This window comes from Lachancea lanzarotensis, scaffold LALA0S07 (assembly GCF_000938715.1).
Source record: "Lachancea lanzarotensis genome assembly LALA0, scaffold LALA0S07, whole genome shotgun sequence".
NCBI lineage: Eukaryota > Fungi > Ascomycota > Saccharomycetes > Saccharomycetales > Saccharomycetaceae > Lachancea > Lachancea lanzarotensis.
In genome coordinates, this window is record NW_019212885.1 from 271978 (window position 1) to 284962 (window position 12985).

A 12985-nucleotide genomic window follows, 5' to 3' on the forward strand; every position below is an offset into this window, starting at 1 on the left:
ATTTGTAAGGTGTGGTTTGCTATGGATCTGGTGTCTTTGGCATGGGAGCGACGACAGTTTAATTTTTATTTTATATCAAGTACATGAGAGATAGCAGGAAAATGGGAGGTTTTGACGAAGAAAGTGTGATACTATGCTCGATTTTTTAACAGTAGAGACCAGAATGAACGGAGCGCTTATTGTATTTAGGCGATTGAATCTGGTCTTGTCTTGTAGTGATACTGGAGGGCTGATATTGCGAAGATTCATGGATCACGTGACAGATGACAGATGACAGATGACAGATTATTGACGACAGAATATTGACGACAGCAGTAGTTATGGACAGACAAGAATGGATGATGTACTTCTTGCAAGGAGTTTCATATAGTGCTTCACCTTTCGAAGAAGAGAAGTTGTTGTTGAGAGACTGCTCAGCGAACTTTCATGCTATCAGACCAGTCCAACAAACCCTAAAGCGAAATCTCAAACTATAAAAAGGCGATATTTTTGACTGGAAAATGTCATTTGTTGTCACCGCTCAAAAGACGCCCAAATAGAGGCAGAGAAACCCCTAAAAGAGGAAGAAAAGCTCAAAAAAATTCCTTCTCGTCGGAAAAGTATCTGCTCATTTTATCTCCCCACCCACCTCTTCGAGCTACGCGTAAATCACTCTGTAAATCACCGCCATGTAATGCCATGCCAAACCAAGTATTATCTGACCTGTCTTCAACAACAAGAAACCCCTGCATTGCCAGCTTTCAGAGCTTGAATAGTCTAGCCGGTCTCATCAATCAAAAAGTCTTCTCGCCTCCCATGGTCGTTCTTAGTAAATTTCATCTGCTGTGCGACAGTGTCGCTAACAAAGACTATATAAATACAAAAAATACAGAACGCGCACTCATTGAAACACAGATTGTTGTGAAGACATAATACAAAACATCATTTGCTACAATCTCAAATCTATAAACCCCACTAAAGTGCTCTCAGATCGTATTTTAACGTATCTCCACGATACTTCGTCAACCGTTTTTGTTTGAAGCATTTATAGTCGCCTTAGCTTCGCTAGAGATCATCACCATTAAAAACATCATCATCTACACACAAACACTCATCAAACTACAAGAAAGGCTTATAACAAGAGATTAATACTCCAGTGCTCATCAATCTGGCATTTCCCTGCCAAAGAGTTTCGACCGAAACTTGCACATCGACCCCCACCCTTCAAGTTCCAAGATTTTCCGATACATGTCTACAAGACAACAACAGCAACATCATTCACCTGTTGGCCACCAAACACTGTCTAAGGTTGGCAAAGATAAAATCGTTACCAGCACTCCAAAAGGTCGCAAACAGGCGAAAAATACGGGCAGATCCAATGAAATAAGCGACCGGTATATCCCAAAGATGACTTCTGGAATCGCTTTCAAATCTACCCATAGACTGAAATCTCTGGAAACCTCGATTGCGCGTCCGTCCGAAAGCACTTTGACAATGGAGTCACCATCACGATTGGGCATGTCGGCCTTTTTCCAAGACTATAGATCAACAATTCATTATAACTCAATTACCTCCGAATCCTCAGTTGCAACCCCCAGCACTCAGGGCGAGAAAGCTGAGATTCAGAAACTTTCCGATTGTGAAAAGCTTTATCGGCAACACGTAGCTGATTCACTGGGTTTGAACTCGCAACGTCGAGTTTACCACTTTTTAGCCGCCGACGTGCACACTGCAAACACACCTGCTTTCAATAAAAAAAATTCAGCGGAACTCTACGTTCCGAACAACCTCAAAGTCGATCCCTTACTCTCTGTACTGGCACCCAACCAAGTTCTCTCTTACTTAGTTGCTCAAAGTTTTTCGAAAAGTCTTAAAACCAGAAGCCTTGTGCCCATAGCCCCCAGGCCCAAAAAAAAACCAAAATCTCATGTTCCATACCGTGTGCTTGATGCTCCTTCTCTTCGCAATGACTTTTACTGTAACCTGGTATCCTGGTCAAAGAAAACGGATAATATCGCCGTAGGTCTAGGATGTGCGGTTTACTTGTGGTCAAACACAAGAGGAGCCGCAAATGTACTTCACTACTCCTATTTGCAATCACGAGAAGACTATGTGACTTGTGTGTCCTTTTCACCGTTCGACCAGCACCTCGCCGTCGGTACAAAACAGGGGCGAATACTGATTTTTGACCAGCTTGAAGAGGAGGAGTCAGGCTTGGAAGCTGATAAACCGAAATGGGTAGGAGCAGACAGTTCAATTTCCGGGATATGCTGTGTTGAGTGGATTTACAGGGACGGGAGCACCTTTCTGTTGCTTGGTCAAGAGAATGGAGCTGTACATGTCGTTGAACTCAACGAACGTCCCGACCATCTTTCAAGGGTCTCTGAAACCGGCCAGAAATTCGAACCCAAGCAAGCAACCGATTCTTCTTTAAGCTTAATTGAAGGTACCACCGTTCGCGACTGGAATTCAATGGATTTTAAAAAACGGCTGGGAATGCCGCCAGGCAACAATTCGGTGCTCAAGACCGTGGCAAAGCTAAAAGCCCAAAGCCAGCAAGTTTGCGGTACTTAATACCTCACAAACCTTTACTCTTACGCCATGTTTCGGCTTCCCTCTTCGCATTATACTAACTTTTTGATCTATTCAGGTCTTTCTTCGAATAAGAATGGCACACAGTTGGCCGTTGGTGGGAACGACAATTCGTGCACAATCTGGGATATTTCCGTATTTTCGTCTGCCAGGCTTCAATTCGTGCTTCCGCACAAAGCAGCTGTGAAAGCTGTAGCTTTCTGTCCCTGGTCTCAGTCACTTTTAGCGACTGGAGCGGGCAGTAAAGACCGGAAAATCAGATTCTGGCACACCAAGTCCGGAACTCTACTCAGTGAGACGAAGGCCCCAGGTCAAATAACTTCACTAATATGGTCACTCAGACAAAAACAAATCGTTGCTACATTCGGGTTTGGAGATGCAGAAAAACCAACTTTGGTGTCAGTGTACTCTTACCCATCCATGGAACCGACCTTGGAAGTTCACTCAGCGACAGCGCTTCGCGTCCTGAGTGCTGTTCCTTCACCTGAATCCGGGTCTATATGTGTTGCTACAAATGACGAGACAGTTAGGTTCTACGAGCTCTGGGACGTCAAAGACTGCACCATTTTTGAAGCTCAAGAGAAAGGTATCTATGGAAGCGATCTTATTGAGTACACCGAAGGAATACAGAACAATCATAAACTGCTAAGGTGAAGGTTAGACGAGCACACCAATTGGGATAACAAAAGGTCTTATAATAAGGCTACTATGGCTTGTTCATGGCTTGTGAAGTATGTGATGTAGATGAGATGTATTGGTATAGGTACCTATATATATATATATATATGTATATATAAATGAAATATGTTTAATAAGAAGTTAAGATGACGTTGACGATCCTTAATTCAAAATATCGATAACAGCCTTTTCAGCGATTGCAACGTGGTTATACCGATGCCAGAACGGTCGTCTAGAGGTGGACGACGAAATTCTTTGATTGGAGGGTTGATGGCACGAAAATATGAAAATAAGGCGAGGCCAGAGGTTAATGCCGGACCAAACAGGTTCAGTAATCGAGAACTAATTCACGGAGTTGCCAGTTCGTTTTTGGAAGCGGCTTATCAAAGGCTGCAGTCAAGTAAGGCTACTGATAAGATCACGATTGAGGATGACTACGAGAGCTACGCTCAAACAAGTGTTTCCGAAAACTCAGAAAGCTTTTGGAAGGATGAGAATTTCAGACAAGAATACGAGTTTCCTAATGGTCCTGATGAAACGGGAAATGATCCGCTGGGTTTGAAGGTTAAGAACGGCGCAAAGGATGAAAAGTTAAAAAACTCAACTCAGGAACATTTTGTGGACATTTTGCTGGACAAAATGATCTCCACGATCTTGCCGGACAGTTTTCCTGAGCGTGAACAATTCACGCAAAGAGTTAAAGATCCTTTGCACAAAAAACGACAAACACTTTCTGCTACTATTCTCGCTAATAATCTGAAGGTTCTGACTACAAAGCTTGGGGCCGTTTTTGAACTTCAAGACTCTGTCATCCGTCTTATTACGTGGCGAAATCCGTCTGGAACGGTTACGATGCTCATACTCGTAAGCATGATATGCTTCAATCCAATATTTCTGGCAATCATACCGCTCTTATACGTCCTGTATGGGATTATGCTGCCAGGCTACATGCATCGCCATCCACCACACAGAACAGCTTTTCTCTCCAGACGCACATATGGAAAATCACTTTTAGTCTCTCTTGCAAGTGGCGGAAGGAAAGTCAGCTGGCATCCCAGTGATGATGTTCAGGAATACGAATACAATGTGGACGCAAATCCAGAGGAGTATCAGAGAGCGCATCATATAAAACAGAGTATGGAATTTATCGTCAATCTGCGAGATCTGCAAAATAGCATGTCCACAATGGTTGCATTGTCAAAAAGCATGGAGAAGTTCGTGTTTGGAACTGCTGGTTTCAAAGACGAACACCGATCAACAGCCCTATTTCTAGCCGGACTGGGTACATTGCTAATCTTGTGGCTGATTTCGCCACTCATAAACTGGAGTATCGCATCCACATTAAGTATTTGGACACTAATGATAGCGATTCACCCAAAAGTCAGATCCAAACTTGCTCGAATAATAAAAGAGGATCAAGTCAACAGGGGCAAAAAGGCACTAGAAAAAACAGAGCGCTACGATATCATTTTAGATGAAGCTCCGGACGTGAGATTTATCGAAATCTTCGAAATTCATAAGCGCGGCGCAATTCCCGAAGATTGGTCGTTCCTCAAATTCTCCAGTACTGTATTTGATGCTCAAGACAGTTTCAGGAAAGCTCAAACGCCTCCTCCCGGAGTAGACTTTTTGGAGGAGATCAAACCGCCGATTACGTGGGCTTTCGACAACAATTCAAATTGGGAAATTGACTACAACGTTGAAGGATGGTCCTGCGATCGCGGATTGGCGCTTGAAGTTGACATTGAGGACGAATATTTGGTGGATAGCTCATTCAAGCGGCGCAGATTGACTCGCAAAGTCTTGAGGTATGCTAATCCTGCACGGAAACCGTCATATAAATGATAATCATGGTAAATTGATCACAATCGCTTGTGTATACTGCAAAATTGGAAGGATGTAATGCGTATTCTTATAATGCTAGGGAATGGTATTTTAATTACAATATGCTAAGAAGGAACTCCTTCTTTCTGTAAAGTTGAATGCGTGCTTACGATTTTCTTCCAATGTTTCCTGTTGTCTTGTATAGGCACTTTACGCCAGGTGAGAAAGAAAAGAAGAGCAATTGAAATCGCTGAGAAAACACTGACAGGCGTGATGATCCCCACAAAGCTACGGGAGCTGGTTTCTTTCTCGTACGGGCACGGGGCATTCGGACCCCCGGCAACCCAGCAGTCCTGCACAGAAATTGAGTTCATGTCTATCCATGCATCAAGTTCTTCTGACCCGACTTCTGTCAAAACAGATTTCAAAGCTCTCTCTTCGAGTGGATTTTTCGGTAGACTCACTGTATAATTATCGGGACAAACATCGTCATTATCCTGGTCGTGCGTTGAGAAGTAGTTTAGGTTTGTCTTGGATATTGACCAATCCAGATTGTCATTTTTATGCCGGCACACTGTGCGCCTTTTATCGTAGCAGTTCGCGACAGCCCAGTTAATGGTCGAATTCGTAGCAACATAATGGACTACAGCGCACCTTAAGGCAACCAAAGAAGTAGCATTACTGCGAATCGCATTATAGCTGTTCGGTTCGTTGTACGCCCATGACCACGACAGAGAGTTTTGCAAAAGGTCTGCGATGGCTGAAATGTTTTGTAGGTCATAGTTGTTGCCTATAATGGGAGAATAGCCGCACATTGCATATTCTCGGATGTTATCAGAAAGGAACTGGCTCTCTAAAAACCTCCAGCCACGCTTTGCCACATTTGCAAGCTCTGGACTTTGATATGAGGCGCACGACAGGGTAGTATTCGAAGTTTGGAAATTTAGCGCTGTCCCGTCAAAGACATAATCACTCGGTAGAACGTCTGAAACGTTTGCATCAATGTAAGCAACCAATACTCGTTTTTGTATCTTGTATAGAAAATGTTCCAAAGGCGGCCAGCCGGCTTTGCTATAATCTCCCGTGAAACCCACTGTGACGCCCTGTTCACGATCGGAAAGTAGTTGAGATGGTGTGTAGATACTGGAGAGCCCCAGGTTTGCTTCCAGCTGAGCTGTTATGTTCGGAAGCAGCGGAGATGAAGACGAATTTGAAGCTGTTGATGTAGAGTCGAAATTCGGTCGCAGTAACAAGACCAGGATATTGGCGTTCAGATAGTTATTACTGGATGTCACATATTGTCGTACTGTTGCGAGCAGATTAGAAAAGCTGATATTAGAGGACGGGAGTCTAAGATTTTGTGGATCGCTCACGTTCAAGTCAACAACGTATGATTGTACGCCCACTTTGAGCAAGCTATTCAAGGTCATTAGCGAGTCTGTTTCGTTAGATGGCTGATTTCCACTACCCAATACTTTATCCACGTTCACACCCACATTGTAGATCTGGTCAATGCTAACATTCACACCAAGATCTCTCTGCGATCGCAGCGCCAGCTGAGGTTCGGCCGACAAAGATGGCCAATATTCTTGACATAACGCAACCTTCACGAAAAGGCTAAGCAACAACTCATAAAAAGCCATGCGCATATAGCTTTTTGAGAGCGTCTTGAATAGTTTCAAGACTAGCTTCCCGGGTATATCAAATTGTATGGCCAGTAACTGGTTCTCCTCTTGTTTCGAAGTAAAGTATCTGATGAGTTAGGTATTTTTCATAAACTATGTCAGTTTTACATCAATTTAACCAGCTACAACTATAATTCAAGCTCTTGACTGATGGAAAAACTATAAAAGTAGCAAGAACCCCAAGCTTACAGAAGGTTTGGAGCCTTGAGACCATTTCCAATCGATTTTTGGAGCCCTTCTTACCTATAATATGGATGTCAAGGAGCAGGCAGAGATTAATTCGGATGAAAAACTGGAGCAGGAAGTATTGCGTGAGGTTGAGGTTGGGTTTTTGGTAAACTTGGTGAGTTGGCCCATTTTGTTGATAATATGTGGACTGTGTTTCCATGTGCTGACTACCCGAACAATACCCTATCTTTACATAGACGAGGTGTTCCATGTGTCGCAGACGATACAATATATTAACGGGGCCTGGAGTTCGTGGGATCCGAAAATTACCACACCTCCCGGTTTGTATGTACTTGGATGGTTCAACTATCGTGTGATGCGAGCATTGACATCGTGGTCAACGCTGGCCATCCTGCGGCTCACCAATCTGATTGGTGGGACTGTGATTTTGCCCGTGGTGGTTTTAAGGCCATTGTTTCTATTCAACGCAATAGGGTTCTGGCCTGTGTCGCTGATGTGCTTCCCGCTTCTGGCAACTTTCTACTTCCTGTACTACACAGACGTGTGGTCCACCATCTTCATTTTGGAATCACTGACGTTAGCGATAACCCTGCCGTTTGGGGAAAACAAGAGCATTTGGTTGAGTGCGCTATGTGCGCTTGTGAGTTGCTTTTTCAGACAAACAAACATTGTGTGGAACCTTTTCGTGATGATAGTTCTGGTAGAAAGAAGAGCCATGATCCAAAAAGACTTTAACACGGTTCATCTCAATAACTACCTAAAATTGGTGATACATTCGCTGGAAAACTGGAAACAACTAATTGCTCCCTATTGCATCAATTTTGTGCTTTTCGTGGTATTCGTTATCTATAATCGGTCTTTGACGCTTGGTGACAAAGATAACCATACCGCGGGTATTCATCTGGTCCAGCTGTTTTACTGCATTGCTTTCATTACCGTTTTTAGCATGCCCATATGGATCTCCAAACTTGGTATATGCCAGTATCAAAGTCGAATCAAGGCCAAAAAGGTGCGCACGGGCTTAGAACTGTTTGCGATCATGTTCATCATAAGGTATTTCACTGTCGTCCACCCGTTCCTACTGGCTGATAACCGGCACTACACTTTTTACGTCTTCAAACGAATTATTGCCAGGAATTTCATCTTCAAGTATGTTCTGATGCCTTGGGTTTATCATTTCTCTGTATTCAATTACCTGGAAGCAATGAGAAGCAAGATTATGCATTTCCACCCTGTTCTACCGATAGAAATAAAGAATCCAACAGAGCTTCCAGTGCAACTTACACATATCTCTTGGACAGCCTTGATTATTTGCACATTTCTGACAGTGGTTCCATCGCCTTTATTTGAGCCACGGTATTACATTTTACCGTTCATGTTTTGGAGAATATTTATGACTCCGGTGGGTGAAGGTCTTTTTGCGGATCAAAAAACCGATTTTGGAGAGCTAAGAGTTTGTAAAAGGCTTTTTTTGGAACTTGTTTGGTTCCTTTGCATCAATACCGTCACATTGGCAGTATTCATACTTCATTCCTTCACTTGGGATAGCGAGGTATATCCTCAAAGGATAATCTGGTAAAAGTGCTTACTTGAACTTAACCGTTAGTTTTTTGACATTATGAATAGAACAAACCGGTTCCAAAATCGTTATATAGTATTTCTTTTGTCTTATTTGTTCGACGCAATACTCAATCAAAAGTCGCTAAAGAGCAACATTCTCGAATTCTTCTTTCAAGTTTTGAACATCGTCTTTCTTTGAGCTTTGTTGAGGTTCTGATGATAGTGTCTGTCCTTCTTCATCTTGATCTTTTGGAGCGGGGGCCTCTTTGTGAGCCTCCGTTTTGTTTTCACTTTGGACTTTACTTTTCTCGGAACCCGTTGCTCCAGACTCTATATTATCCGCCGAAGGTTCATCCTTAGAAACCATGGCCGTAGCTGTCTGCTGCACCGATTGTTTCGTTTTCGAGGCATCTTCGCTAGATAATGACGCTTGGGTAGAATCCACCGAAGCTTCGCGCACATTAGAATTCTCGATCTTTTTCTCCGCTTCTTTCACCTCTTCGGTACCCTCAGTCTCTGTAACAGCTGTAGTTTCTTGCTCCAAGAGGGAAGGTGATGAAAGAAGGGTCTGAGATGTCAAATTCTTGCCCTGTGCAGCGGATGGAACGGCAGAGAGCTTTTCGTTCACATCCTTTGCCGCAGTGGTTGTTTTCTGCCATGTCTCGCGGCTTCTTGACTTAAGTACTTCGAAGTAGTCTCTCACGGTATTTCCAGCGTTTTTGTCTCTGAACACTAGTTCGCCGGCACCGCTGAGATAGTCGTCATCGCCATCCATGATGTACCAATTGCCCTTTTCCAGATCGTTTGCAAAGGACAAGAGGAAGTCCCCCCAGTTTCTGGCAACCACGTATTTGATATCAAACTCTCTTCCGAATAGAATAATTTGACCATAATGTCCCTTGGGACCAGGTGACAAGTCCACTGCAATGTGGTTACCAGCGTTGTCTGTGACCAAAGGAATCCAGCCCTGACTGGCGTATACGGATTGAGTGGCTTCCGGTGGAACAGAATCTTGTCGCGGGATCGAGTTTAACTTGAATTGCTTGTTATTGTTGTGAGAAATGTCACGCTGCAATGTTGGATTCATGCTTTGGAAATCCTGAGTGTCTAGTTTTCCGTATCCTTTTGTTTTCAGGTTCTGAGGGGTGGCGGCCTTGTTTGGCGCTTCTACATTAGATCCTGATGCTGTTGAGTTCGTGGTTGTAGGTGACAGCGACCGGTTGTGTTTTGCCATGTTTGCAGCAACGTTTCTCCAGGTTTGGGTCATATGTACCACTTGGTCGAGAGGCATCAATTGTAGTCCAAAAAGCAAGCCCGAAGTCCCCGTCAGAGATTCAAGACCCTCTTGTCCGTCATGAAGCCGAAAGGACGCCCTTATGGAAGCCGGAAACACAATTTTGAGATCTGCTTCTGCTCTAGATATATCGGTCCGTGTGCACGGTTCGCTCAAGGTAGCAAACAGATCAGAATGATGTTCTGAAGCCCAAGCATCGATATGTCTCCATGCAAGCATGGCTTCGCTTACGCCGTCGTTTGTTCCTCCCACTGGGCCGTCCGTGAAATCTGTAAGTTGGATTTGAGACGATGATGCCGCTGCGTTAGCAACCGAAGATTCAGGTCTACTCGGGACAACGGAATCGTTAGTTTTACCGTTGTAGTCTGCGTACCGGTCTTCGGTGCTGAAGGAGTATACAAGCTCCTTCCATTTCTTCTTAAAGTTCTGCATTGTCAATACAATGGTTCTAGATCGTCTCTGTTTGAACCCTTGATGATTGTTTTCTTTGATCAGACGTACCTTGAAGCACAGTCAGGTTGTTGATTCCTTCGACAATTTCGGCTTTATATATAGCGTCCAAATCTGGCCACGTGTTACTCACGTGACAAGCGCAAAACAGAGATTTCTATAGGAGTGTGAAAGAAACAAAGATTGGAGCAGATTTGAGACCGTGAAGCCCATGCTAGTAGTTGATTGTTACAAAGCTGGATCTCCGTCTTCGACTGATTAATTCGAAATGAAAATGGTTAGTTTCGTCAAAGGTGATATGTTGTTTGATAGGTTCAACTTGTTTATTACTAGTGGATGGGATATGGCTCCCTTTAATGTGCTGGAGCGGAACCAAGGATTGCTTTTATGGGGTCCTCCAGAGCGATAATGTGTTTTCAGTATGATTGAGGCGATGCGGACGTTTTGGTGGCTTGACGTCCGGGTAATAATATTAATAAGTGACGGTGTTTTTAAAAGTTTACCGTTGGCATCCGAATAAGATCCTCATTACATGTAGAAGCTAGTTAGAGTCTTCAATTATGTAGTCGGTTGCCGAAACCGCATCTAAAGGTTCGAAAACCCTTCACTCGGTGCAAAACTTCAGATTTTACTTCAATCATTTTTCCCCTGTTCGTCGTCCGTCGTCGGCCAAGGTCACGTGCTCAAGAGTTTGTCGGGCTTTGAGACCTTGATGTGTTCACAATTCGGATTCGAGCGTTCCCCTGGTCTTACCAATAGTCTTCTAAAAACTTAATGCTCTGTCAGAAAGCTTTCCAATGCAATCTGGGAAATGTTTCCCGCTATTTAAATTGAAGTTGATGTATTGTAGGCGTGTACACTAGTAGTGACACACTCGTTCACAGTGATAGAAAGCACTTCACGCAAGAATAAGCAATTAGAATATAGCAAACGCGGAATTTGCAGCACATCTGTGATTGCAATTTAGATTTTGTCAGTATCCAGTTTCTGTCGTAAAATTTCCCCTGAGAAAAGCTTGTCTATTTACTCTCAAAGCTAGAGACCGAATCGAGTACCATTAGGCTACTCCCAAATTCAGCAGTTTCACACAACTCTTCAAGCGAAACATTAGCAATGCCTACAAATGTTCTTTAAAGCTCCCCTAGCTTCGTAGTCCTACCTTCGTGCAACGTTAGTGTTACGATTCTTAGCCAAAGCTCGGTCTTATCAAAAAGATCAAACTAGGTGCCCCAGAACAAAATACCTCGACGAATTGAAGCCCTATCGTCGGGCCATCGCATTGGATATTCCACACACACCAAAATGTACGGTTTAACTTCATCGTTCATTACGAAAGTGCTTAAACCAAAATAGATAATATATAATTGCATTGTTATTAAGAACATACTCGTTAAATCGCCTGTGCACACTCCAAAAGATCGTAGAAAGTACATGCCATGAACACTCGCAATGCAATTGTAGATGGAAACCACGCCCGTGCTAATAAGTTTCTGAGTGTGGACTTTAATCAGGACTACACATGCTTCAGTTGTTCGATGCAAAACGGGTTCATGGTGTTTAATGTAGACCCTCTTGAATGCAAACTTTCGAAACAATTTAGTAATGTCAATGCGTGCGGAATAGCCATGTCACGCATGCTGTATCGCACAAACTATGTGGCGCTTGTTGGGGGTGGTAGAAAACCAAGGGCTCCTCCAAACAAATTGGTGATCTGGGATGACCTTCAGCAACGGGAATCCCTTACGCTAAGCTTTATGTCTGCAGTAAGAGGGGTTTTTCTGTCACGCATACACATTGTGGTAGTTTTGGAGAGCTCTCTCGAAATATATGAGTTCGGTGGCACTCCAAAACGACTCATAGAACCCCTCGATACATGTGCAGGAGCTGCTGCAGACTTCGTTGTGTGTCAGCGTGTGACACGCAGAGGTTCCACATCAGAGCCTGCAGTTCCTCAAACGATAACGCGTGGCATTCTTGCGTTTCCTTCTGCTAGAAATCCAGGCCAGGTACAGGTGGCAGACTTGTCGCATTTGCAATCTAGTGAAGCTGAAGAGACCAACGCGGTTCAGCTTCCAACATCCATAATAAAAGCTCACAATAGTCCCATAAGGCTTATTAAAATCAGCCCCAATGGAACCATGGTCGCCACTTGCTCGATGCAGGGTACACTAATCAGAATCTTCAGCACTCAGAATGGTTCACTAATGCGAGAGTTTAGAAGAGGTCTGAACCGCGCAGATCTATACGAAATGGCTTGGAGCTCACGAGGCTCACGACTCGCGGTCATCAGCGATAAACAGACGTTACACGTTTTTCAAATAACTGATGATGATAGTGACACCAAAAATAAGACGCACGTTCTCAAGGACTTACCACTTTTGTGGAGACCAAAATATCTTGAATCTGTTTGGGCAATGTGCTCATTGCATTTGCGCTCCGCACTCAAGGGGAAGGGCACCATGAACGACCAGGATTTCTACAATGACCGGTGTAAAGTAGGTTGGTGTCATGACGGTGACGAGGACTCCTTAGTTCTGGTATGGAAGGACAGTGGTATTTGGGAAAAGTATGTGCTTCTCGAAAAGGAACCTAGGTCGTATGCTGTAAACGAGACCTTGCAGACTTCGCCAGTAGCTTCGCACAAGAAGGAGTGGGAAATTGTTAGAGAGAGCTGGAGGAAACTGTGACGCATAAACGTACATACCCGTATGCCTTAGTGGAAGCCATGACTTTG

The 12985-nt window shown here is 43.8% G+C and overlaps 6 protein-coding genes across 6 annotated transcripts; 4 read left to right on the plus strand and 2 right to left on the minus strand.

Annotated features, from left to right (window-relative positions):
* Nucleotides 1-1227: 1227 nt before the first annotated feature.
* Nucleotides 1228-3225, plus strand: AMA1 (LALA0S07e03026g1_1; the record flags this gene model as incomplete). Its single annotated transcript, XM_022771444.1, has 2 exons — nucleotides 1228-2545; nucleotides 2630-3225. The coding sequence occupies 2 exons, from the start codon at nucleotides 1228-1230 to the stop codon at nucleotides 3223-3225; spliced, it is 1914 nt and encodes a 637-aa protein (XP_022629350.1).
* Nucleotides 3226-3465: 240 nt separating this feature from the next.
* Nucleotides 3466-5094, plus strand: PEX28 (LALA0S07e03048g1_1; the record flags this gene model as incomplete). The annotated part of the gene is made up of 1 exon (XM_022771445.1): nucleotides 3466-5094. The coding sequence occupies one exon, from the start codon at nucleotides 3466-3468 to the stop codon at nucleotides 5092-5094; it is 1629 nt and encodes a 542-aa protein (XP_022629351.1).
* A 104-nt stretch (nucleotides 5095-5198) lies between these two features.
* On the minus strand, nucleotides 5199-6722 carry MTC6 (LALA0S07e03070g1_1; the record flags this gene model as incomplete). The annotated part of the gene is made up of 1 exon (XM_022771446.1): nucleotides 5199-6722. The coding sequence occupies one exon, from the start codon at nucleotides 6720-6722 to the stop codon at nucleotides 5199-5201; it is 1524 nt and encodes a 507-aa protein (XP_022629352.1).
* A 286-nt stretch (nucleotides 6723-7008) lies between these two features.
* Nucleotides 7009-8526, plus strand: DIE2 (LALA0S07e03092g1_1; the record flags this gene model as incomplete). The annotated part of the gene is made up of 1 exon (XM_022771447.1): nucleotides 7009-8526. One exon carries the CDS (start codon nucleotides 7009-7011, stop codon nucleotides 8524-8526), a length of 1518 nt encoding a protein of 505 aa, XP_022629353.1.
* Nucleotides 8527-8649: 123 nt separating this feature from the next.
* On the minus strand, nucleotides 8650-10233 carry SMI1 (LALA0S07e03114g1_1; the record flags this gene model as incomplete). Its single annotated transcript, XM_022771448.1, has 1 exon — nucleotides 8650-10233. The coding sequence occupies one exon, from the start codon at nucleotides 10231-10233 to the stop codon at nucleotides 8650-8652; it is 1584 nt and encodes a 527-aa protein (XP_022629354.1).
* A 1454-nt stretch (nucleotides 10234-11687) lies between these two features.
* HSV2 (LALA0S07e03136g1_1) lies at nucleotides 11688-12938 on the plus strand (the record flags this gene model as incomplete). Its single annotated transcript, XM_022771449.1, has 1 exon — nucleotides 11688-12938. One exon carries the CDS (start codon nucleotides 11688-11690, stop codon nucleotides 12936-12938), a length of 1251 nt encoding a protein of 416 aa, XP_022629355.1.
* Nucleotides 12939-12985: the final 47 nt, after the last annotated feature.